This window comes from Syngnathus scovelli, chromosome 8 (genome assembly GCF_024217435.2).
Source record: "Syngnathus scovelli strain Florida chromosome 8, RoL_Ssco_1.2, whole genome shotgun sequence".
Lineage (NCBI taxonomy): Eukaryota > Metazoa > Chordata > Actinopteri > Syngnathiformes > Syngnathidae > Syngnathus > Syngnathus scovelli.
Window position 1 is genome coordinate 10,816,716 of NC_090854.1, and position 25,434 is coordinate 10,842,149.

At 42.1% G+C, this 25,434-nt stretch overlaps 5 protein-coding genes across 5 annotated transcripts; 1 reads left to right on the forward strand and 4 right to left on the reverse strand.

Annotated features, from left to right (window-relative positions):
- Positions 1-84: 84 nt before the first annotated feature.
- LOC125973345 (olfactory receptor 1P1-like) lies at positions 85-1,056 on the reverse strand. The gene has a single exon (XM_049727420.2). The coding sequence runs from the start codon at positions 1,039-1,041 to the stop codon at positions 127-129; it is 915 nt and encodes a 304-aa protein (XP_049583377.1). The 5' UTR covers positions 1,042-1,056; the 3' UTR covers positions 85-126.
- A 1,623-nt stretch (positions 1,057-2,679) lies between these two features.
- On the reverse strand, positions 2,680-3,859 carry LOC125973336 (olfactory receptor 11H7-like). The gene has a single exon (XM_049727409.2). The coding sequence runs from the start codon at positions 3,711-3,713 to the stop codon at positions 2,799-2,801; it is 915 nt and encodes a 304-aa protein (XP_049583366.1). The 5' UTR covers positions 3,714-3,859; the 3' UTR covers positions 2,680-2,798.
- Positions 3,860-4,918: 1,059 nt separating this feature from the next.
- On the reverse strand, positions 4,919-5,871 carry LOC125974013 (olfactory receptor 6N1-like). Its single transcript, XM_049728771.1, has one exon. It carries the CDS (start codon positions 5,849-5,851, stop codon positions 4,919-4,921), a length of 933 nt encoding a protein of 310 aa, XP_049584728.1. The 5' UTR covers positions 5,852-5,871.
- A 2,846-nt stretch (positions 5,872-8,717) lies between these two features.
- On the forward strand, positions 8,718-9,987 carry LOC125973332 (olfactory receptor 4B13-like). Its single transcript, XM_049727402.2, has one exon. It carries the CDS (start codon positions 8,824-8,826, stop codon positions 9,769-9,771), a length of 948 nt encoding a protein of 315 aa, XP_049583359.1. The 5' UTR covers positions 8,718-8,823; the 3' UTR covers positions 9,772-9,987.
- Positions 9,988-13,037: 3,050 nt separating this feature from the next.
- Positions 13,038-15,489, reverse strand: fzd7a (frizzled class receptor 7a). The gene has a single exon (XM_049727395.2). The coding sequence runs from the start codon at positions 14,992-14,994 to the stop codon at positions 13,294-13,296; it is 1,701 nt and encodes a 566-aa protein (XP_049583352.1). The 5' UTR covers positions 14,995-15,489; the 3' UTR covers positions 13,038-13,293.
- Positions 15,490-25,434: the final 9,945 nt, after the last annotated feature.

Consider the following 25,434-nt stretch of genomic DNA (forward strand, 5'->3'; position numbering starts at 1 on the left):
CTGCGTGCTTAAAACTGGCTTTCTTTATGGACAATAAATTAAATTATCTAAAAATGATGAACCTTAAAATTTATTTCAGTTCAACTTGCTGCCTTAATAAGGAAAAGTAGTACCACAGGCCCCATCTCACACAATCTTGAAGATGCGTTTACGTATATATGATAACTTCATCCCGTACACCAGGGGGTTGAGAAGCGGTGGAATAACCACAAACTCTAGCGATAAGATGATGGCAACAAGAGCGTTCATCTCCTTCACATTTTGCCTGCTCAGCGCAATATCGCAAAACGCGGTGATGGAATAAACGAGAACAGAGATCACGTGCGGCAAACAACTCTGAAATACTCTCCCCTTGAATTTGGCCGAGCGTCTCCAAGTCATGCTTATGATGCGTGTGTATGTGTAGAGAACGAATGCGAGTGGAAGGAAAGCGGTGCAGATGCTCATGAACATGCCCACCACGTTGTTGACCATCGTGGACACGCATGACAGCTTGACTACATTCCAGTTAGCGCAAAACACCTTGTAGATCTCGTTGCCGCAGAGGGGCAGCGTTGCGGACAGGTAGATGAGTGTGGTGAGAAAGATGGCAGGAATGAGCCATGCCAGGCTGACCAGGGTCAGGGCTTTCTTCACCGTCATCCTGGTGTGGTAGTGCAGCGGATGGCACACGGCCAGGTAGCGATCGTAGGCCATGACGCCCAGCGTGGTCATTTCGTTGGCACCGTACGTGTAGATGAAATAGATCTGCGTGAAGCAGGCCACACGTGAGATCAGGTGAACGTCGGACGCCAGGTCCAGCAGGAAGCGGGGGAAGAAGCCCGTGGAGCCGTACAAGGCGTTAAAGCACAAGCTGGCGACAAAAACGTACATGGGCTCGTGAAGGGTCTTTTCGCGGCAGATGGTCACCAGGACGGCCCAGTTGGCGCACACGATGAAGACGTAGAGAAGGAGGAATGACACCAGTGCTGGGTAGCGGTACGGGCCGATGTTTATGAATATGGTGAGGTTAAAATAGGGATGAAGCGTTAGATTGGACATCCTTACACACCCGCAAGCTCGGAAGGCATAACAACCTGTTACTTGACACCGTCTATGAAAAGAGAAAAGAAAGTATGGTGACACCAAAATTCAAAATGAACCAGGACAAAATTATATATGCTTTATTTCAAACCTTCCTGTGGTGTGCTATGACTAAATTAATATAGTTTGTCAGCCCTTTGGTCGCAAGAGATTGTTAAAGCTTGTTTTACTCCATTGTTTCATAAAGCAGCACTTGGTACCTGAGCAGCCAAAACTTAGCACTCAATTGTTACAAATTAAATGCGGAAGCCTCAAAACACAATCCAGGCTCGTATAGTTCATATCACTGGCAGTCCGCGCATCACATAAAGCCACTCGGCACTACTCGTGCTTGAACGAATTGATTCAGAACAATACAGTTGACTTGCAGTTAACACACACGTGCACAAAAACACATCAAACACTTTTGTTGTAACATCAAATCATTCCTCATTAAGCACAATTGCACTCCAATGTGAATGTAATGACATCATTGACCCTATTTGGTCACGCTACTCTGCTGCAGACTTGTGGAAAACTGAATTCAACAGTGATGATCCAAAATCTCTAAATGTTTGTCCCTAATATTTTTTTACGGGATAAACAGAGGTTTCAAGAATACAAACATGACACGCTCAGCAGCCACAAACATAGTGCATACTCACCAACACGTTTCTTCATGTTGTTGTCCGTGAGCTACTGCTCACGTTTAAGCTAGACTCGCTCACCACGAGCGCATGCAGCTTTTAAGGCCGTCTCTTTGCACCCTTGGGAATTTTTCTGACTCCAGCTCAGTGGCAGATAGTAGCAAAGTAGAAATACTTTGTTGTGCATTTGTTCCCTACATTTGAAAGTAATCAATACTCTTTATTGTCTCAGAAATATACTTGTTCATTGTTTATGACATCACAATGTAAAAAAGGAGATTGAGATCATGATTGATTGCTATCTCGGAATCTTAAAAGGTGGGAAAAAATAAAAATAAAAAATAGTCTGCATTGGAAATTGGAATCTTTAAAGGTGGGAAAAATAAAACAAATAGTCTGCATTGGCACTATAAACCATCTGGGATTTATTGGACTTTTCTGAGCCATGACTTGAATGTTTTTGTCATCAGTGAAGAGAAGCATTGTTTTGGATATGAAATAAATCACACAACACATTTACTGTGTAACATTACTCATTATACTTAGTGATGATGTCACATTCACTATGGATTTGGATTTCACAAAACCCCCAAGTGCTTAAAGATGGTTTTCTTTATTGACAATAATCCATCCATCCATCTTCTGAACCGCTTAGTCCCCACGGGGGTCGCGGGCGTGCTGGAGCCTATCCCAGCCGTCATCGGGCAGTAGGCGGGGGACACCCTGAACCGGTTGCCAGCCAATCGCAGGGCACACAGAGACAGACAACCATTCACACTCACAGTCACACCTAGGGACAATTTGGAGTCTTCAATCGGCCTACCAAGCATGTTTTTGGAATGTGGGAGGAAACCGGAGCGCCCGGAGAAAACCCACGCGGGCCCGGGGAGAACATGCAAACTCCACACAGGGAGGGCCGGAGGTGGAATCGAACCCGCACCCTCCTAACTGTGAGGCGGACGAGCTACCCAGTGCGCCACCGAGCCGCCTATTGACAATAATTACAAAAAATATTTAAAAATAATAAATCTTAGAATTCAATTCATTTCAACTTGCTGTCTGAGGAAAAGCAGAGCCGAAGGCCCCGTCTCACACCATCTTGAAGATGCGTTTACGTATACATGATAGCTTCATCCCATACACCAGGGGGTTGAGAAGCGGCGGAATAACCACAAACTCTAGCGATAAGATGATGGCAACAAAAGCGTTCATCTCCTTCACATTTTGCCTGCTCAGCGCAATATCGCAAAACGCGATGCAGGAATAAATGACAAAGGAGATCATGTGCGGCAAACAGCTCTGAAATACTCTCCCCTTGAATTTGTCCGAGCATCTCCAAGTCGTCCTTATGATGCGCGTGTACGTATAGAGAACAAAGGTGAGCGGGAGGAAAATGGTGCTGATGCTCATAAACATGCCCACCACGTTGTTGACCACCGTGGACACGCATGACAGCTTGACTACATTCCAGTTTGCGCAAAACACCTTGTAGATCTCGTTGCCGCAGAGGGGCAGCATTGCGGATAGGTAGATAGCCATGGTGAGAAAGATGGCGGGAATGAGCCACGCCAGGCCAACCAGGCTCAGGGCCTTTTTTACCGTCATCCTGGTGTGGTAGTGCAGCGGATGGCACACGGCCAGGTAGCGGTCGTATGCCATGACGCACAGCATGGTCATCTCGTTGGCTCCGTACGTGTAGATGAGATAGATCTGTGTGAAGCAGGCCGCGCGCGAGATCAGGTGAACGTCGGACGCCAGGTCCAGCAGGAAGCGGGGGAAAAAGCTCGTGGAGCCGTACAGGGCGTTGAAGCACAAGCAGGCGACGAAAACGTACATGGGCTCGTGAAGTGTCTTCTCGCGGCAGATGGTTACTAGGACGGCCCAGTTGGCGCACACGATGAAGACGTAGAGGAGGAGGCATGACGCCAGCGCCGGGTAGCGGTACGGGCCGATGTTTATGAACATGGTGAGATTAAAGTAAGGATGAAGCGTTAGATTGGGCATCCTTACACACCCGCAAACTCAGAAGACATAACAACCTGTTACTTGACACCGTCTGTGAGGAGAAAAGAGAAGGGTGGTTCTCAGAAAGTATGGTCCAACATGTGATATGGGAGCTGGAAAAAAATGAACCTGTTGGTCATCCTTACCCACCCAGACCCTTGTGAGTCACAACAACCTGTTACTTGACACCATCTGTGAAAAGGGAAACGAGGGTCAGTAGCACCTATGCACCATATGAAGAATGTCCTGGCTCTAACAAAGTAGTTTGTGCAAATCCTCTGGTACTTGCTCTCTCTCATCTTGCTTCTTTTCCAGCTCTCTCAACACCTTCATCTCAATGCTATTCATTTTAATGTTCATTATAGTTTCCAAAGTGGAAATTCAGATTACCGTGGCAGTAGAGAACTAGCAGAGAAGCCAACCATTTTCTATTTTCTACATGACTTGATCACCAGTCAACCTCAGAGCACTAACTCCCACTCAGTAACTCCTTGGTGACATTTTGATGAGTCCTTAATTTAACATTTAAAAGTACTCTATTGTTGCTTCAGTTTCTTATTCATGTATGGTTGGAAATGACGGCTCGCCCTCAATGATCTGTCAAAATTTCTATTCAGAACACACAGTGAAGAGCCACATACTCCATACTTACCAACGTGTGTCTTCATGATGTTGTCCGTGAGCTACTGCTCACGTCGGAAGATATGATCATCATGAGCACGTGCGCCTTTTAATGCTGGCTGTTAGCACTCTTGGGACGAGATCTGATTCGGCGCAGTGGCGGGAAATAATCAAGTAAAAATACTCTACTTTTGTTTTTTACCCCCGCTCAAGTATTTGTTCTTTCCATGAGGATTTGTTTATGGGTGCTTTTTACTTTTACTCCCTTCGTTTAAAAACAGATACCAAAATTACAATGTCAAAGTAGGCTTTTTTTTTATTTCTAATGTCTACATGATCTAAACAAGACATTACCCATGCCTGAGATCTTGGGTGATGGTATGAAATACTTTGTGACGGATAAGTTGTCTTTTAATACTTCTGACATTGATACATAAAAATGAAAAAAAACCCACAACTCATTAGCTATTTTAGTTTAGTTTTCTGAAAAAGAAAAAAGGAAAAAATATTTTGACAAAATTACAAAACAACATTTCAATAAGAGACCAAACCAGCTTGTTCATTTGCACAAAATAGATCTCAATTTATTCAAAGCTCTTCTTGCCTCTAAAATATTGCAAAACTTTGTTTCGAAGCTTGGACAGTTTCAAGCCGTAAATGATCGGATTGAGTAACGGTGGAACGACGAGAATTTGGATGGCCATGAAATTCCTGAGACTCCGAGGCATGGAGCTGGTGCCGTAACGAGCGTACATGAGGTCAAAGAGCAAAGCCACGCTAATGTTGACCAAACACAGCAGATGTGGCACACATGTCCGCAAGAACTTCTTTTTCCCTTCTTTAGACCTCAAAGCTAATTTAACCAGCTGCACATAGGAGCACAGAATGAAGAGGTCATGTACAAAGTAAAATAAAATAATCACAAATCCCACGATATTGTTGGATGTAGTAGGATTGCAGGACAGTTGAAGGAGGGACCAGTTCTCGCAGTAAACTTTGTCAATGAGGGAACCGCACAGTTCCAGTTTGGAGCTCATGATTACCACAATGGCCTGGCAGAGCAAAGGCGTTACTCTGGAGTAGAGCATCAAAAACACCATCCTGCATTTTGTCATAATGGAGTGATACTCCAGCGGTCGAGATATGGCCACGTAGCGGTCGTAAGCCATCACTGTCAAAATGGCCATTTCAGACGCCGCGTAAGAATAGATGACAAAGACTTGCAACAGACAGCCAAAATATGATATAACGTGACTTTTCGACAACAGATCGTGAAGGAATTTGGGGAAAAAGACAACAGTCCCATAAAGGCCATTAAAACAGAGATTGCATAAAAACAAGTACATGGGTTCGTGCAGTTTTTTCTCTAGTATGATGGTAACAATAAGAACAAGATTGACCAGCAAAATGGCAGCGTAACACAGCCAGGTAATTACGAAAAGAAGCACTCGAAGCCGTTGCGTCATGTGGCTCAATCCTGTCAAATGAAAAAAGGTGAATGCGGTTGCGTTCCTCATCTTTGATCCATTCGGCACATCGACTCCCCGTCGTGTTGTTATCGCCGGCTTCTCCTCCACCCTGTTCCTGCCTATTTTGGTGACAGGCTGAGGAAGATGAAGATCTCCTCGCTGGTCAAACAGGGCACCTCTTTTTATACTTTGCTGAGCACCAAAATGCTCCAATCAGAAGATAGCAGCGTACTCCATCGCCAGGGAATTTGAAAGATACTTGTTTATGAAACAGTTGTTTAATGCTCTATTAAAAATAAGTGTGATTCCAATATTTATTACTATTTTAGTCCAAAAATGGTGTCCTAACTGTTATAATGGAGTAACTGACCTTTAAAAAAAAGCTTCTGATGTTTACAGTGATATTATGACCAACAATTTTGTATTTCCTCAATAGAGCTTGGAACAGTGAATAGTCACATAAATATTGACACTTGAGTTGCAGAATTTTTATTGTGCGTTGTCGGACGGTGTCAAATTTAACATGTCCGCTCTGTCGTAGGGAAATATCACCTGATATAAAAACAAATCTGAGATTACAACTTTGTTAAACTGCTTGTTAACCTAATCATAGCTAAGTAAAGGTCCACCATGTGATCATTAAATGCTAACGTCATCAGCAAGCTTAGATATTTTGCCGTTTGCACAGACATGAGCTGTTAGCAGTATTTAAAAAGAAAGTGTAAGGGTTTGAGAAATATAAATTTTTAACAGAACAAGGAGGGATGTACATGAGTGCTAGAAATGGAATATTGCGCTCCTGTTTGAAACGCATGTCACCACGCTTTTTGTACTCTAAGAATGGGTCAGGCCAGCCTCACTTTGAAGGTAATACCACCGCCAAAGCAATTGCATCCAAAGGCCAACTTTAAAATAAAAGTCATGTTACATGTTTCCCTTATATTTTGTTGACCCTTGCTGTTGTTGTATAGTAAGCTATGAACAACCTTGGTGGCTGCTAGCTTGACTGCCTGCTAACGGCTACATTAGCAATTAGGCGGTGGCCGAACGCGTCGCAGGATTTGTTTTTGAATACAGATTATGTCTTTGAATCCGAAATTGACAATTTCGTCTGTTTTATACTTATAATAGTGTGCTTTTGTCCACCTAAAATCGTGGCGTTCTGCTATAAATACTACTGCTTTTAGACTTTTGTAAAAATAATACTTTGAGGGTGGCGGCCATTGTCCTGTTTTTCTGATCTCCTCTATTGTCACGGTGACAGTGGACACATGTTTGTGTCTTGACTCCACCAGGGAATGTTTAGTCCCAGCGCCATGCACTGGCAGTAGATTGATGTCCTGGGGATAGTGGACGCATGACCCTGAGGTTTAATCATCGTATTTACACTGTGTTTGTTGCTATTATGTATGTCATAGCATCATAACAAATGGGAATTACATCAGCTAATAGTCTGTCTAATCAATACTGGGGAAAACATGTTTGTCGGCTCTCGTCTTGTTTTGCTCTGTATCATTTAAACAAAAATAACACTCATTAAAGGTTTTGCCTGACAAATAAACACAATACCAAACAAACAGATGCCTTGAATTGGCTGTTATTTAATAAGTATATAATACTTTGTCTTACTTTATTTGGTTACTTGACCTTATTTTATTTACTTACTTTACAATACTTTATTTCTATGGCAACTGTAGCTCCTTGAGAAATTTTAAATTGCAGCACAAGAATCACTTATTTTTACCTTAAATTTGTATTTATGTTTTTGGCAGGGCAGCAGTTAGCCCATTTTTTTTTTATATTGGCTTAATTTCCTTAGAATATAACAAGCTGCCTGATCCTACCAACTCTTGAGCGTAGTAGCCCTTAGTAACCTGTGATCAATTATTCCAATGAAAAAACATAAAACTAAAATCATTTTAATCAATTATAGTAATTTGGGCAGTTTTTTTCAATTGTGGTGGAGCCACAGAATTAGGATGTTTTTTCCTCCCCATAGAGCAGGGCTCACAAACTCTATTTGTCAAAGGGCCAAAATTTTAGGTGGGTCAAACTCTCAAATAAAAGTTCAATAGGAATCAAATTTTAGCATAATATTATTTGAATCCAGCCACAGGCCGGTTTGGACTGTTCAGTGGTCCGGATTTGGCCCACAGGCCATCAGTTGATGATCCAACTGCCGTAGAGGTTCACTCTAGTGAAAAACTTCAACGTAGCTTCCTGTCACAAAACTACGACCAATTGCCACCACAATTCATGTACACATTTCTACCTATGCCCACTTCAATCATATACCAATAAATCAATATCAGTATTTTTCCTCCCTCAATGTATCTGTTTGCATATATTTGTGTTAAAGTATTCTTATTTATTAATAAATTGCATCACTGACCATATTGATATAGTTATTTATTTCTTGTTGTTTTGGATTGGTCACATGACTCGCAAGCTGCCCGTAGGCACTGTGATGTCATTTTCAGTACCCCTACTCAAGATAGGTAAAAACAAGTGGATTTTGCTGCTTAATTCATATTCAATCAAAACAATATTAATCCGAGTACTGTATTCAGACTCGAGGGGCTGTATAGAACTAATTATTGTGAAGTACATTTCTGACATGACTTCCTCTTTAATATGTATTTTTTTGCAATAGGCGAAACTGAGTTTAGGCCCATCCTACTTTACCTCACATATAAAAGTTCATGTGTGGCCGTGATCAGGCTGGTCGAGAGCCGCCGGGCGCTCGACACATGCCACACTCGTCAATTCCAATAATGATATGACTGATGTTCTTGCTTTCATAGCATCGTCGAGAAGGGACAAAACAACGCAATGACTCCAAGCAGCTCTGATAGATTATATCAAACAATAACCATGGAACATCAGTCTGCCTTCAATATATTTTTCATTCCTTGTTTTTGGATTTCATCGAGGGCCAGCTGGCAATAATTTTTAGCGCTGAGTGCTTCTTGATTTGTGTGCTTGAACTATAAATAACATCCGAACGACTATTTTAAGAAATGGAGAACTCAAGTGAGATTGTTTCCTTTGTGCTGGGAGCTTACAGTAACATGGGACAGTTGAAGTATTTGTATTTCTTCATATTGCTGCTGTGGTACAGTTCAATATGGGTGGCCAACACTTTAGTCATCACAGTCATCTTTGTGGACAGGAGTCTGCACGAGCCAATGTACATGTTACTTTGTAACTTAATGGTGAACGAGATAAATGGCAGCACGTCTCTGTATCCTCTCATGCTTTCACAGATGTTCTCAGATGCGCACGAGGTGCCCGTTTCCTGGTGCTTTGTACAGATGATTTCTCTCTACTCTTCTGCTTCTGTTGAGTTTTGCAGTTTGGCAGCCATGGCTTATGATCGATACGTTTCCATTTGCAGGCCTTTACACTACAACGCCATCATGAGCACGGGGACAGTGGCCATCATCGTGACGCTTATCTGGGTGTATTCCTATGCCACTTCCTTGCCATCCTATCTCTTTGGAGTCAATTTGAAATTTTGCAGCAATGTTATTGACCACTTGTTTTGTAACTATGAATTAGTAGCTAAACTCATATGTACAATATCAAAAGTCAACAGCGTAGTAGACTCTTTTGGCTTCCTGACCAGTGTTTTACCTTTGGGGCTCATTGTGGTGTCATATGTAAAGGTCCTGATGGTTTGTTTGGATACGTCTAGAGAGAATAGGCAGAAAGCCATCACTACCTGCACGCCTCAGATAGTTTCCGTGTCGAACTTGTTTGTCGGCTGTGCCTTCATTTTTCTGGAGGCCAGGATCACTGCGGTTGATTTACCTGACAGTGTGCGGATATTTTTTTCTGTGTATCTGCTTATTTGCCAGCCAATGATAACACCCTTTATGTACGGTTTGAACCTTCCCAAGATAAGACAGGCGTGTAAAAAATTTCTGTGGCGCAAAAAAGGATTTTTCTTGCAAGAATCTCATTAAAACAGCTCTTTTGAAAATGAATCCTATGTTGAAAAACAAACTACAACTTGTGTTGTTGTTTTTTTTTTTTTGCTAACACAGTCACCTAAGTTGGAACACCTTTAAAATATAAACTATTGACATTTATGGCAACAGTGTTAATGTGCAAGCAAGTTATTTGTTCTTAAAATGTTTGTTGAGTTATTTTTATATATAATTTGAAATTGGGACAATACAAGGGGCAATTTATTTCTTTGTTTAAAATGCAGGAAAGTCAATTTTCACATTAGTAAAACTTTCTTGCTTTGGAAATTTGCAGTTTACTCATCTTTTTTTAGTGCTGTTGCTCAAGTACCTAATTTGAAATGTTTAATGTCTTGGGTTGATTTTTCAGACGTCTGAATTTGATTTAAGTATTTTTCTGATGACGTTTTACTTTTACTGCCTACATTTGAAAACAAATGTCTGTACTTTCCTCAACTTTATCAAAATAAGCGTGGTGAATGACAATAGAAACAAAATACAACTAAATAAAGTTTAATAAAATATAATAAAATTAGCAAGGGCAATTATACAATGTCAATTATACAAATAAGATTAATACTAACATCAATTTTTCACAAGTCTAAGTGCCTTATTCCTGAGGTCTGTCCTGTAGCAATCATAATGGGAGGATCATTTGAGAAGACACTTGCGGTCAAAATCTCCGATTGAGTTATGTTTTTTGTCCACTTGAGGGCGCCATCCTCCCGTTCTTTATATCTGCATGGACGCTTTTCAAAAGGTGGAGTCTGGTCTGTTAACCGAGTTAGGGGGGTATTACTCAGAGTTTATAAACACATCTGAGTTTTTAAACATATTTTACCTTATACTGTATTGCTATCATATACCATTATACTAATAAAAAAAAATGCAATTTCTGTTTTTAATGGACATACTTAACAGAATGTTTATTGCCACCTCTGAGGGCAAATTTCCTGTATCGCCTCTTTTACAAATGCACTTTTGTTGACATGAATGAATTTATTTGTCAGTCATGATTACATCATTTTGTAAAATCTCACCGCTAAAAACAACTGAATGTTTTCTTCTAGTACAAATTTGATGCTGCCCCTGCATGTCTTTTTGATATTACAAAAAAACCTGCCATTCAGAGAGGGGTGTGTTGACTTTTATACAGTATTTGTCAGTTGGAGCAGCAGTAACATGACACTTTAAAGTTATGCATTGTTCAGTCTGGCAACATTTTTTTGTTAAGCTGGTTGACAATGTAGCCTCTGTGTCACTGCTGCTATCTCATAGGTCATGTGTCTCAGACAGGACTGTTTTGCCTGAGATGCCAGGAGAGGCCAAAATGTCTGCTGTAAAGAAACGTCTCCGCTTATTGACAAAACATCTTCAGCGCAACCTGATATGGAACAGGTGAAGTGTGAGTAATATGCCGAATTCCTGTACAAAACTACAAAGGCCACACCACAAGTTACAAACCTTATCACTTTTATTCAGACTGTACAGACACAACAGACTTTGAGAACAAGTAAAAAAAAAAAAAAAAAGTGAGGAAAAAGAAAAAGAGATGAGCACCCCCATAAATACAATATACGAAGTTGGGCGTGTGCAATGACTAATTTGCATAACGTTCCAATGTCACACGCACGCGCACACACCCATGCATAAATCTGAAATGATACAAAAACAACATTGCGTCGTTCACGCAGCCTCCTTACACGTTCACATGGGGATTTCTTTAACATGAACTAAGATGTTGCTATCAAAATGAGAATGTACATTGTGTTCTACTTGTATGCATTCTAGTGTGTTGGCAATATTGTTGTGAATCATTCAACTTCCATGTTAAACTCTATCTTTGCGTTATTTACACGTAGAAAAATGTGCAACATGACCTCCGCCCTCCCCCAAAAAAATGATGGTGCACCGACCAGATTGTTCCTCCACTGACTTGTTGTTTGAAGTTGTGGTCCAAAAGGCTGGTAGTCAGGATTGAATTATTTTCAATGCATACCTGAAAGTCTACTGTCCCCAATATACAATATGATTTTTTTAAAACTACTCTGATTACATGTTTGAGCAGTACACCTGTAAAACACGCGTTGATTTATAAGACACTTGGTTCTTGTCCATTAGTAAAACATTATGAACTGGTAAACATTTCGAGGTCATGCATACTAGTCGACAACTAGTCAACACTCAGAAACCCCCCGTGAGCCTTATTTTTTTTTAGCTCGTCTGTGCTTTTCGGTCATTTAGAATCAGGCACACATGAACAGAAACATGGCTTCCGTGTGGCACACACTCATGGAACATAAAGTACATGCCGTTCTTTATGGAAAAGTTCAGTCTGGTGTGGAACAATTTTTAAAGGAAAAAAAAATCCTCCCTCCCCACACACAAATCAATTTCAACACGTCTAAATGTAACAAAAATAAAGAATGGCAGGCTTAAAGTGTGAACAATGTTTTTTATCTAAGCAAGTATAAACATTCAAAATTTCTCAAGCACCATTTCCACTCCCGCAGAAGAAACCTATTACAGTCTTTCTGATCAGGGGTCCACCAATGTCGGGACCACACACACAGACGAAGCTGAGGCCCATGTTTGTATGTGTGTGGTCTCCAAACATCTTAAAAGGGAAATCCGCCCATTTCATGGTACCGATGAGTTCATAATGAAACGGGACACAAAAACATCAACTAGTTAAGAGGTTTATAATGTAGAAACAGCTCGAAAGTGGCGAGAAGGTCTCAAACTGACCAGTTGAGGAACAGATAAACAGAGGTCAAGGGTCAAAAGAAATCAGGGCTTGAGTCACCAAGATGACGCCGAACAAGCCTTTTGAAGTGTAACAGTCACTTTAAAGTTTAACACTTTTCAAAACCTTGTGCAAACTAACACAAACGAGTAACTTCATTCATCTTTCGGAGTGAACATTCAATGCGAGAGACAAAGGAAAAAAAGGCAAACGTTTTCACTGAGAGTTGTGCGTAGCCATTTGGCAGCAACGTGAGCAGCTGCTGCTAAATTCCTTTTAAATCTAACACACAACTTAAAGCATTTCTTTCTACAAGCAGAGTAACTTAAAATGTCCAATGCAGGGAAGCCTACAGAATGCATTGGACCATTTGGCTGCACTTGGCACTTTTTTTTTTTTTTTTCTTCCTCATTCGATCATGTTTGGCCACCATGAGAGCGGACACGCGACATACATTCAACATGGAAGCAAAAAAAAAAAAAAAACAATAAGGATGTAGTGTGAGTAACTAGGGATAACTTCAAGTCCGGTATTAATGACAGCGAGCTTATGTGTTTAAAATCCAAAAGTACAAAAAAAAAACATTAAAAGAGTTCTGGGATTGTTTAAAAGAAAACTGCAGATTCTTCCATTTAATATCGAATATATAGAGAAGAGAAAAGTTCTGTCTGAGGGCCTTGCGAACTTGTCACAAATAGAAAAATATGACCAAAATGGTATAAAATTGAAAGCTATCAGACCTCATTTCTCTCTGTTTTGTACCTTGCTACACTTCACACCGTGGTCTCCCCGTGGGTACCGTTGCTAAGGCGCTTGTAGAACCTCCTCCACGACTGCAAGGTCTTGCCGGACCAGACCCAGAAGCCCGAAGTGATCCCGACGATCATGGTCATCAGGTACTTGATCATGAACACGGTGAAGTCGGGCGTCATGGGGGCAAAGTTGTGCATGGGGCAGGGCACGGCGAAGCGCTTGCACGTCTGCATGTGCCAGGTGCGCTCCCAGTGCTCCCGGAAGGCCTGCTCGTAGAAGTAGCAGGCGATGACGATGGTGGCCGGGACAGTGTAGAGCACGCTGAACACGCCGATGCGCACCATCAGCTTCTCCAGCTTCTCCGTCTTGGTGCCGTCGTGCTTCATGATGGTGCGGATCCGGAAGAGCGACACGAAGCCGGCCAGCAGGAAGGAGGTGCCGATGAACAGGTAGACGAAAAGCGGGGCCAGGACGAAGCCCCGGAGGGCGTCCACGTTGAAGATGCCCACGAAACACACCCCGGTCAGCACGTCGCCGTCCACCTGGCCCATGGCGAGGATGGTGATGGTCTTGATGGCGGGCACGGCCCACGCGGCCAGATGGAAGTATTGAGAGTTGGCTTCGATGGCCTCGTGACCCCATTTCATGCCGGCCGAAAGGAACCACGTGAGCGACAGGATGACCCACCAGATGGAGCTGGCCATCCCAAAAAAGTACAAGACCATGAAGAGGATGGTGCAACCCTCCTTCTTGGTCCCCTGGGCCACCGTTCTGTAGCCGTCCTCTTTGAATTTATCCACGCACACCACTTTGTCCTCCAGGAAGAAGCCCGCGGCGTAGGCCACGGCCACCATGAAGTAACAGCCGGACAGGAAGATGATGGGCCGCTCGGGGTAGCGGAAGCGCCTCATGTCCACCAGATAGGTGAGCACCGTGAACAGAGTACTCACGCAGCACAAGATGGACCAGATGCCCACCCAGAGCCGTCCAAATTTCACCTCATCCTCCCGGAAGTACATGATCCCGGTGGGCTTGGTGGGTTCACAGGGTGCCCCGCAGTCTTTGACCCCCATGAATTTGTAGCCCAAGTAGGACGGAACATCCAGCTGCAGCGGGCAGGAAAACTCCGGGTACTGGTTGTGCGGCGGAAGCTTGGGTCGGCCCAAGCTGGGGGGGAGGGTCACCAGCTCGGGTGCGTACGGAGAAGACGAGGAGCCCGGGCTGCTGGGCTCCGACGTGTTCTGACCCACGCAGATCTCGCCGGCACCGTGGACCGGGAACGCCTCGCAGCGAAGTCTCTCGGGCCACTGGAAACCGAATTTGTTCATGAGGGCTTCACAACCCTGACGTGCGCGCTCGCACAGAGAGCGACAAGGGGGGATGGCTTGCTCCAGAACCGTGCACACGGGAGCATACATGGAGCACAGGAAGAATTTTAAATCGGCTGAGCATTGGACCTTCACTAGCGGGTAAAACTGGTGCACCTCCAGCCCGGCGTCTTCTTGGTTGGTGTGGCCCAGGAGGTTCGGCATGATGGTCTGGTTGTAGGCGATGTCGGTGCACAGTGGTATGGAGATGGGCTGGCAAAATCCATGCTCCGGGATGGATATTCCGCTCTCGCTGTTGTAGTGTTGAGCACACGCTGGTGCGAAGGACAAGGCGCACAGCAGCCACATGATCCGCACAAGCGCGGAGCCACTGGTGGACCTGGCCGCCGCCATAGTTGAGGAGGAGGAGGGGGAGGGAAGGAAGGAAAAACTTTGATCCAAGTAGGGCGACTCAAAAAGGGTCCAAAAAACCGTCGCAAATCTACATTGAACGTCCTCGCGCCTTGCTGGTAATCCGAGTAACTCGTGCGGTTCCAGCCACGATCGAATTCAGGTTTATTTCAAACAGTTTCATCCAAATAGATCCTCTGTCGTGTCATGACTTCTTGATGGTCTTTGTAAGTGACTCCAAGCAGCCCACTCTCACTTCTCCGGTGTGAGGGGGGGAAACGCATCCAGAGCTGTGCGAAAATGGAAAAACGACGGGAATCAAATCTCCCCAGGTGTGTTCAACGCTTGGTCGTGGACTCAGTGGAAAAACACGAGCGAAAGACGTCCTAAATTGCCATCTTTTATTCTCGACTCGTCCGAGTGTCGGCTTCTCCAGGCGGTTGGAAGTCCGCAGGCTCGCTGGTTCTCGTCACTGCGCTCGGTTTCAAGGCACCCCTCCATTCACAGAACCCCCCCTCCCCCTCTACAGCGAGCCGTGGGGCGCCTGGAAACCGACTGCGGCGTCTCAGCCAATCGCGGCACTTGTTTTCCTACAGGACTCGTCGCCGATTGGCCGTTTACTCCCCGTTGGAGAATAATATGCTTCAGTAATTAAATTACACCAGAGATTTTACTGAAATATTCACAATTGCGACTCCTGCCAACTTCTCAACAGTGACAGATATTAAAGGAAAAGTTTCTATCTATCTATCTATCTATCTATCTATCTATCTATCTATCTATCTATCTATCTATCTATCTATCTATCTATCTATCTATCTATCTATCTATCTATCTATCTATCTATCTATCTATCTATCTATCTATCTATCTATCTATCTATCTATCTATCTATCTATCTATCTATCTATCTATCTATCTATCTATCCGTCTAATTTACCTATCTACCTAATGTTTTTAGGCCCCAGGCAACTGTGGTTAAGTGTTTCAAATGTCTGAAGTTTTCAGCAAGCAACCATTATCCCAACAGGCCGCTGCAAGACCTCCAGCAACAATCAATGTGGGAACAAACACTAACACTGGGTCAAATTTACAACACAATCGATTCGCACACACACTGGCCACAAAGTGAGGGTGGTGGTGTAGGCGGTTCTTGTTGGCCTCACTGCATTTGGGTTTCTTGCCTGACTGGGATGAAAGGATGTGGGGGAAGGTTGGCCTGGGGGGAGGGGACAGGAAAGGAAGAAGAGAGGAGGTCTGGAGGCAAGGGGAGTAAAGAGTGGGAGATCTAGTTGGAGTGACGCTTAGCCCCCCCAAAAAAGTCAGAGGAGTTCCTCGCTGTCAGCGAGCCTCCAAACAAGTCAAACTTGTAAAGAAATCGGCCAAAAGGTCAATTTGGATCGAGGACAATAGACAACACTGCCACATTTTGCAAAAAAAAAACCTTTAATTGTGTTGGTTTTCAAACATGGATATTTTTAACATAAATGACACTGTGTGTCCACATTGACAGCTGTGAAGTGAATAAAAAGGAGAAAAATGTCAAAGTGATTATTGTAACTGGAGATAAAGATAGTGTTCTCGAAATAATATTGCCAATAATAGAAACTTAACATAACCAGAAGCTAAAAATGTCTCCCAAAAAAAAGACCAAAGCAAATCAAGATGCTGTCTTCAATTTCAATTCACCCCCCTCCCTTTTTAATGATGTAGAAGAGTCTGAAGCAAGATGTCCTGCCTGCTAAAAATGGCCCACGCACAATCCACCCACGGGGAACTTCTCACAGCGAATCTTCTCCGGCCACTCAAAGCCTATCGCAGTTATATTGGCTTCGCATCCTCGCTGTGCCTGCTCACACAGGGGCCGGCATGGGGGTAAGGCTTCTTCCAAAACGGTGCACACAGGAATATACACGCTGCACAGGAAGAACTTGAGATCCTCCGAGCACCGGGCCTGCAACAAGGGGTCGAAGCGGCGCAGGTCCGCAGCCGCGTCAGCTTGGTCACTATGGCCTAGGAAGTTCGGCATGATGGTCATGTTGTAGGCAAGACTGGAGCACAGCGGGATGGAGATGGGCTGGCAAACTTCGTATGAGACGGAAAGCCTGCACAGCACAAGCACGAAGCCTGCGATCAGCCACGGTGCACCCATACTTGTTGATGAGGAGAAAAGGAAAAAAATATGTCAAAGCTGAAACAAAAGTCTGTAGGTCCAAGTTACGTACAGCCACAGTGGTGTTTTCAGATCTTTCTACAAAAGTGTCCTCACTCCTCAAGCAGCCCACTCTCTTTTTCTGCCAAGAGGGTGGGGATAATAACAGCCACTTTTTCACAAGAACAATTTAGCCAAACCTTTTCTAGCTTCAGGTGGCGAAAGTGCTCTCGCTCTATACTTAAGAATTTTTTTTTAAATATATTATATATATATATATATATATATATATATATATATATATATATATATATATATATATATATATATATATATATATATATAATTTTTTTATATATTATATTTATTACTTCCCACTACTGAATGGTGTCTAAAAGTGAATATTTTATTTGTGCATTGAAAAATGTCTGATGAAAAAAATATATATATAAACTAAGAGTATGTATTGTGTACACATTTTGTCTATGTTTGTCATACATCTGGTTAGGAAGTGCATGGTCCAGATCGTTGCTTTGAAACAATGAAATTGTCTCATGATTTGCCGACACAAGACTTCCGCCATATGTCGGCTTTGCTGATAAACTACATTGATGGGTGTGTTAAATTAATTCAGCATGCAGACCACTTGTCATTACTTGGGTCAAATGTCTGTAAACAGAGCCATGTAGTAATTAAAGACACCGGCCACTTAAGCTATTGATTAGGAATGTTAGCACACTGTGATTTCCCTTGAGAGTCTTTCCGACCGCCTCAGTACAATAAAGCCGTGGATGAAGCGCACGTATTAAATGGCAGACTTGCTTCCCATCCATCCATTCATCCATCCATCCATCATTATTTTTTTCTCTCAGTGTCTGTTCACTTAGTGGTTTTTCCACGATTGATATGAAGGCGAATGTTCTCGCGCAAGCCCACAAAGCCCTTTCGACTACAAACCAACACGTCACCATTCCTAACCAGTAAATATCATTTTATCTAAAGCATTTATTTATCTGTAGCTATGACTCGTGTTGGAAGAACTTTCCATCTGTTAAATTGGGTCACAGTCTTCAAATAATACAATGAAGGCTATTCAATTTAAAAAGTTGGAGTGAGTCCGATCAGATTTCGAGGTTCAACGTCCGTGCGTAGTGGAAAGGTATTCTGTTGTTTAGCTCTTAGTTACGGCGTAACATAAAACATAACCACCTGCACTTTCAAAACCGGTTAAGATGGCTGTAAAAACATTCCTGACATTCTTCAAGAAAAAGAAAGAAAATAAATGTCTGAGACAAGCGAGCAGATTTGTCACAAATTCGCGTTCTTTAACGTGTCTATAATGGAAGCCGTGTGACATTTACAATTTTATGTAAATTGTCTTGAGTTTGAGTGACGGTTCTGCAGCGCTCAGTCAGCGTCAAAATTCTCAATGAAGTGTTATCGCGCACGAGACGTATTTCCAAGTAGGCCAAATAAAATACGCCTCCCAACCTCAGCATGTAGTTGCCATGTCAGGTCAACTGTCTACACTCGGAGTTGTGTAACGACCGCTGTTTGCTTGTGTATGTCTGTGGCTCCGTGGCGGTGTGTGCAGTGGTCGGGCAGATGGAGGTGGTCCAACAGGTTTCCAGACAGCCTGCCGGCCTTTGGACCGCGGCCTGGTGTGGCTGGATATTTACTGGAGACCAATTGAAATAAACAAAAGAAGGAAGAAGAGTTCCTTTGGGTCATTGGTGGCATGGTTTAATAATAGTCAGGCACATGTGCGCCAGACCAAGTATTTGAGCAGCTACAGTATCTCCATTCTGTGGAATTTACGGCCTTGAAGTTGGGAAAACACAAGGTTTCTACTTTTGCTAATTCAATTTGTAGACAGATCTTTGGGCATGTGGGCTGGCTGCATTTTTCTGACCAACATGCTTGAGAGGATTTACCTAGACAGTTTAATCTGTAGCTTTCACTCATGTCTGTGTGTCATGTGATTAGAGGTCAAATATATCCTGATTTGAATTTTATTTGCAGAACCAAAGGGCAACACAGTCAAGTTTGTGGTTAATACAAACAGTAGACTGACCTTGTTGTCTGACTACGTCACAAAGGGGGTGAGATAGTGACAGTCAAACGCACATGCACTTCATTTTTATCATGAGAGCTTAATAAAGTCAAAATGTATCTTATCAGAAGCTGCAGTTGGTTTTCTAAAGAGGGGATGGATCACTTTTGAGATCTGGGGGCCACTTTTAACTTTTTTTTAAACAGGCCAATGGTCCTAGTCATTCATAAATGAGGAAAACCCAAAATAAATACTAAAATTTGTCTAAAATAAAACAAGTTTATTTATGTAATTAGATGAGCTATATTTTAAATTGTATTATTTGTAATTCTTTAATTGGATTAATTCAAAATGTTAAACATGAAAACTCTATATGATCTTAACCTCATAATAAACAATAAATCTTGTTAAAATGCGAGTATAACAAAGCCAATTGTGTTCCTTTTTCTCATAGCTATCTAATAATCACTTTGCTGAATCTCAAAAAATATTCTTGATATTTCCAAAACCACACTTGAGTATACTCACTATACCCACTACAGATTTTTTTCAAAGTCCTGGTTGATCATAATTAGCATAACATACTGGTATTAGCAAAAGGGTGAAATAGTATTCTGCAATCACTTGAACAAGGCTAAGGAAAACCAAGCAAGGAACCAGGAGAGAGAAAGCTAGTGAGGAATGCAGGCAGCTGGTTAATGTCTGTCAGTGCAACACAGAGAGCCCACAGTGCTGGACTACTCCCCCCCTCCCTTCCCCCTCCCTTCCTCTCTCACACACAAACACATGCACAGTACTGAAAGAAGTATTTATTTGGGCCAGCAGAGTGTGCGTTCCGCAGCGAGAGGCTCATTAGCCTCTTAAAAAGAATGACTAATACTCCACTAGTACCCTTCTCTCTTTCTGATCTGTCTATCATCGGCATCCATCCATTATTTCTCAACGCTTATCAAAAACTGGGTCACGATTGCAATAAACCGAGATGGGGGGAAAAAGAGGGAGTGTTCTCCAGCGTCCACTGCGGAACCACCCCAGCACGTAATTCTATCAGCATTTTTTTTTTTTTTTTTTTTGGACTCCATACCAGAACATTTAAGCATTCAGAAGGTGTAATCAGATGCTGGAACTACCTCAGCTGATTCCTCCAAGGAATTCCAACCCTCATTCCATGTAAGATCTGAATATCCCCGTGAGGAGCAATGTGCGGAATGATAGTAATGATGAAGGATTTTTGGAGAATCCTAACTTTGGACTTGCTGAACAGGATCATAGTTGCACCAGAGCTAAGCGTTCCTCTCTATGAAACCAACATTTAAGTGTGAGCTGAAGAGGTCCTAAGCAACTTTTGCCACTCAGCAAATGTGTATGTGTACAAGTTTGTGTTTGTGTAACAGGGTTGGTCGTCTAAGTGTTGCTTCCACAGTGAGGTTGTCAGACACCAAGTGTTCAGCACTTCCTCCCCATAAGGCTTGTTTTGGCTCCACATGTGTTTTGACTTTGGAGTTACAAGAGGAGTAGGCGAGGTTTTACAAACCATGCACATAAGTCAAAATGGTAGACAAGACAATTGGTTAGTTGCACGTGATGCGGCTTTTTCCATTTCTTCTGTCCATCTTTTTTGACGTGACGTTTGTTTTGGGTGGGTGGTGAGAACAGGGAGGAGTTGACAATTTTCACTTGAGGCCAATTCATCAGGAAGTCAAAGCCCCGGTTGTAGAGGAAGGTGACAAATCCCAGCACCGTGACAGCTGGTTTAAGATTTAAGACAGTTTTAGGATTGTTTGTTTTGGTTTCATTTGGAGTCTGTAGTCACCACTGCATTCTGTAAAATTGCTTTTGAGACTACGGTACCTCAAAGGAGCCAAATTCTCCACTTTTACTTGACTTGCCCATAAATGGTCATTTAACATTTTTGCTTTGATTTCATATAACACCAAAGATTTTTTTTTTTGGAAAATATGTTAATAGCGATTGGTTGACTTACTTTTTAAACATTGAATATTAAAGCCAACTGACGTTGAGACGGAGCAGTGTTGCGAAAACAATTTATATTTGTAGCCGAGTTATCTTTACTCATCGGTGTGTTCCGAATAGAAATAGTTCAGTGACAAGTCATTGTTAAGAGTTCACTCCATCTTGACTCACATGACAAATACGCCCAAAAATGCAATAAAACGTCCATTTGAAAAAAAATACATCAAAGTTGATTCTGGCCTTGACTCAATTATGACTCCACTCAAAAGATAGCAGCATGATCATTCTTTATTTAGTTACCCCCCCCCCCCCCTCCCACACACACACACACACACACACACACACACACACACACACACACACACACACACACACACACACACACACACACACACACACAGTCTTGGAGGTCATGTGCTAATTGACACAAAGTTATGAAGAAGGTTATGTTGCAATAGTTGTCCCTCAGAGATCTTTGAGTTTAATATCATTTCAAATTTATTGTCAGTTTTTGTGTATTTGATCATGGAAGATTTTGAAACGAAGAAGTGCGGGGGAAGGGAACGCTGAAGAATAGGAGTGGAGGGCCGAAGAAAAGGGAGCGTGGAGAAGGAAGAGGATTAGGCGGGGGTGCGTCGGGGGGAGGCCTCCTGCGGTTTGGAGGTCACACGCACAGCTGTGGCCGTCACCTTTCACTGTGAGGGACTCACACACACACACAAACTACAGTGATCAGCACCCTCGGTGGGAGGTTGACCGTAGCCAGATGGCCGTCGCTCTCTTTTTATGGCGCTTTTTTTTTTTTTTTCAAGCCACACCTCTTTCCAAGAACACTCAACACATTTCAAAACAGCCGTGTTACATCATGGTGTGAATGAGCCAATCAATCAGTAAATCTAAATGAATGATGTATTAGTAAAATACACGTAAAAAGATGTCACTTTGGTGTCGACTTAGAACCACAAGATTGAAAACACGTTTTGCCTGCACTCAACCATCGATGCGAGTATCTGTTGCTATCAGTTGGGTCCACCCATGTATGTTTTTTTTAAATTTTTTTTTTATTCAGGCCCATGACATGTGTTTTAAATATTGTCAAATGGCATGCCTGCACACGTGCTCAGCCTCCATAGCCAGATTGGATCTTTATCTCTCGCCCTTACTGTCTCAAAAAAAAAAGCCTCATTTTCCATTCTGGGGGTATTAAGCTAATCTAAGAAAGATTGATAAAAAAAGAAATATTTTCAAATAATGCATGGTTTCACAAATGGATATATTATTTCATATGCAAGTGTTTATAGAGCATATTTAGATTCCAATTAATTTTAATCCTGCAAAGTAAAATGAAATGATTATATTATGTATATTGCATACGCAATCATTATTCATCAGCTGTTTTAATTTCACACACATCCTTTTTTCTTTGATTTGGATCTTAGTTCATTTTGGGGGAGACTAACAAATTGCCAGCCGATCACATTGGACCTATAGCCAAATATGTCTTCAAACCCACAAAGCTGCAGAGATTCAAACCCAGAACCTCATGACTGTGAGAACGGATATGCTAACCACTAGGCCACCACCGTGCTACCAGATGGTAAAATGATCTAGTTTATTGGTGATACTCTTTTTTGATATAAATGAAAGTCTTGGACAAAAATAAGAGATTGCGGTTCAAGATAATACTGGCATAATCCATTCTGTATAAAGCATACATCTGGAGTGTGTTTTTGTTTTGCCCTCTCCTCACGCTATTATGGGTGATCAAACCACACTCTTAGATCCGCTGTTCTGTGGCCTGGCTTCATGTCAGCATGGTTTTCCCCTCTGAACACAAATACACACATGTGTACACACAAATACATGCACACAAACACGTGCGCACCCCCACCACACACACCCATACACGTGCGTACGTGCGCATGTCTCGTAAACCTTGCGTTATTTCCAGCAGCACTTTGACTTTAGGAGGGTTTTGAAGACACACTAGCTACTTAAATCATTCCGTGTGTGTGTGTTTATGTATGTGTGTGTGTGTGTGTGTGTGCTCATACACAACATTGATTGTTATTTTATAAAAGTATATTGTTATAATGTTTTATAATGAAACTATTTAAATATATTGTGCATAATTATTAGGTTTTTTGTCCTGAACACTGGCCATGAAAATTGAGCCCTCAGGGTTCAATTATCACAGGCATGTGCATTCGGGCGTAAATAGTGGCACATCTTGATTTTCTTGCAGGTGCAATGCTCCTTTGGCGTGTTTTGGAATTTGGCAAACCGCGCTCCGGCATGCTGGGTGTTACAATGGATGGAATGTATTTTCTTATACACGCCCTGACGCACCTGATGATTTGGCGGCTGAAATTGGCAAAATTTTACACTGGCTTATAGCAGGTCTAAGTTGCAGCGCATGTGATAGTTTTGATGGAGATGCAGGCAAAATGACTCTGACCCGTGTCAATCTCCTGCATAGACACTAATGAGTCAGTTTATGTTTCCATGTTTCATTTTAAACTGAATGAGCGGAGCCACTTGCATTGGCTGGAAAGCAAGTTAGCTGTGTTCACCCCCACAATGGCGCAGACGCCCGTTTCTAACTGCGTGTGTATGTATACGAAAGTAGCACACTTCATCCATATGTACAGTTTGAGCTTTTAAGCTTTTGATCAATTTCCACCTGGATGCCACAGCTCAGAGTACCATATTGTATTGTGTTAGTTACACACATTGAATTTTTTACAAAAAAAGTATCCTGTGGGTTTTGGCTTTGACTTCAACAGTGTGCTGTAAAAAAAAAAAAAAAAAAAAAAAAAAAAAAGAGAGAGACGGAGAGAGAAGGGGGAGCCTGAGCATAACTCATGAATCATGGCTGCTGCTGCTGCTGCTAACTTCTGTGGTCCAAATTGTTCTTATTTGGCTGTCTTAAGAAGCTAAGCCAATATTGTAGCTCTGGTCTGTTGTTTCCGTATGTTTATTATAGTGGTTATAGTTACAGGAATGGCACCTCATTATACTGAGAGCTGTTTATAATCCTATAGTTGGCTTCTTTAGCCCACATGAGATATGCATATGATGTTGAAACTGCAGCGCAAACGTCAACACTTATTATAAATTTACAGTATTGTTAAATTAATCAAAACCCACACACGAGTTCTACATTTATTGTAGAACATAAATAGTTTCAGCACAACATTTGCTATGCATGCTTCATGTTTGTGCGGATGGAAGAGGAACATTTGTTCTCTGTTTTATCTGATTTTTTTTGTTACTTTAAGTGCGGGAGACGAATTGTAGACTGTGGGGTTACGTGTCTCCCCCATCCCCAATGCCATCTGCGCTGCTGATTCATACCCAGACAATCACATGTAGACTCACTCATCAAGGCCTTAGGGCACCCCACCAGGCCCCGCACATCTACTACATTCTTGCAGCTATTAATTAAGTACAGTATTTTTCCAAATTATTTTTATATTTTTGTGTTCATATAGGTTTATGTCACAATGTAATATGTGTTTTAATGATTAAATCTCTTTACAACATGTATTTAAAAACATTATTTTTATTTGATCTATCTATATCACATATTTTTCCCCTGTTGCGGGAAGGTCTGAACCATATACCCTCTTTAATTAACTTTAAATCTGGAACAATATGAAGAGAAGATTAACAAAAATATAAACTATAAAATAAACTACCTGCCGGTACAACTGCTTTGTTAATTCCTGAATGCACTTAAAGGTCAGAAAAATTATGTTTGACACGTCAGACTGAAGAAGGAGACCGCAAACAGCAAAGTATCATCAAGCCTACATAGCGCCTGTGTTGAAAAAAGAAAAAAGAAAAAAAGGGAAACAAAGGATGACTGAACAAGTGACAGGAAAGTGCAACACCTAAGACGAGGGAGTGGATGAAAGCCTGCTCTCCCAGACTGTCAGCTCTGAGCGAGCTTCCACTTCCTCATGGTGCCAAAAAGCTCATCATTGCAACTGCACTTCCATTGCACTTTTTGCTCATATGCACAATTTAAATCAGAGTTTTGTCTTTTGAGTGAATCACATTTATTGAATGACCAGTACAAAACTAATGTAAGCTATAATTAAAATTTAAACCACATTAAAAAAAATCACATAATACGAAGTTTTCACACTCTAAAAGAATGTCCTTAAAGCGCTTAATGGATTTTTCTGACCACAAAAAGAATAAAAATATATCCTGGAGTACAAAAGGTTGTCCACCACTGAGTCAACCTGCAATTTAA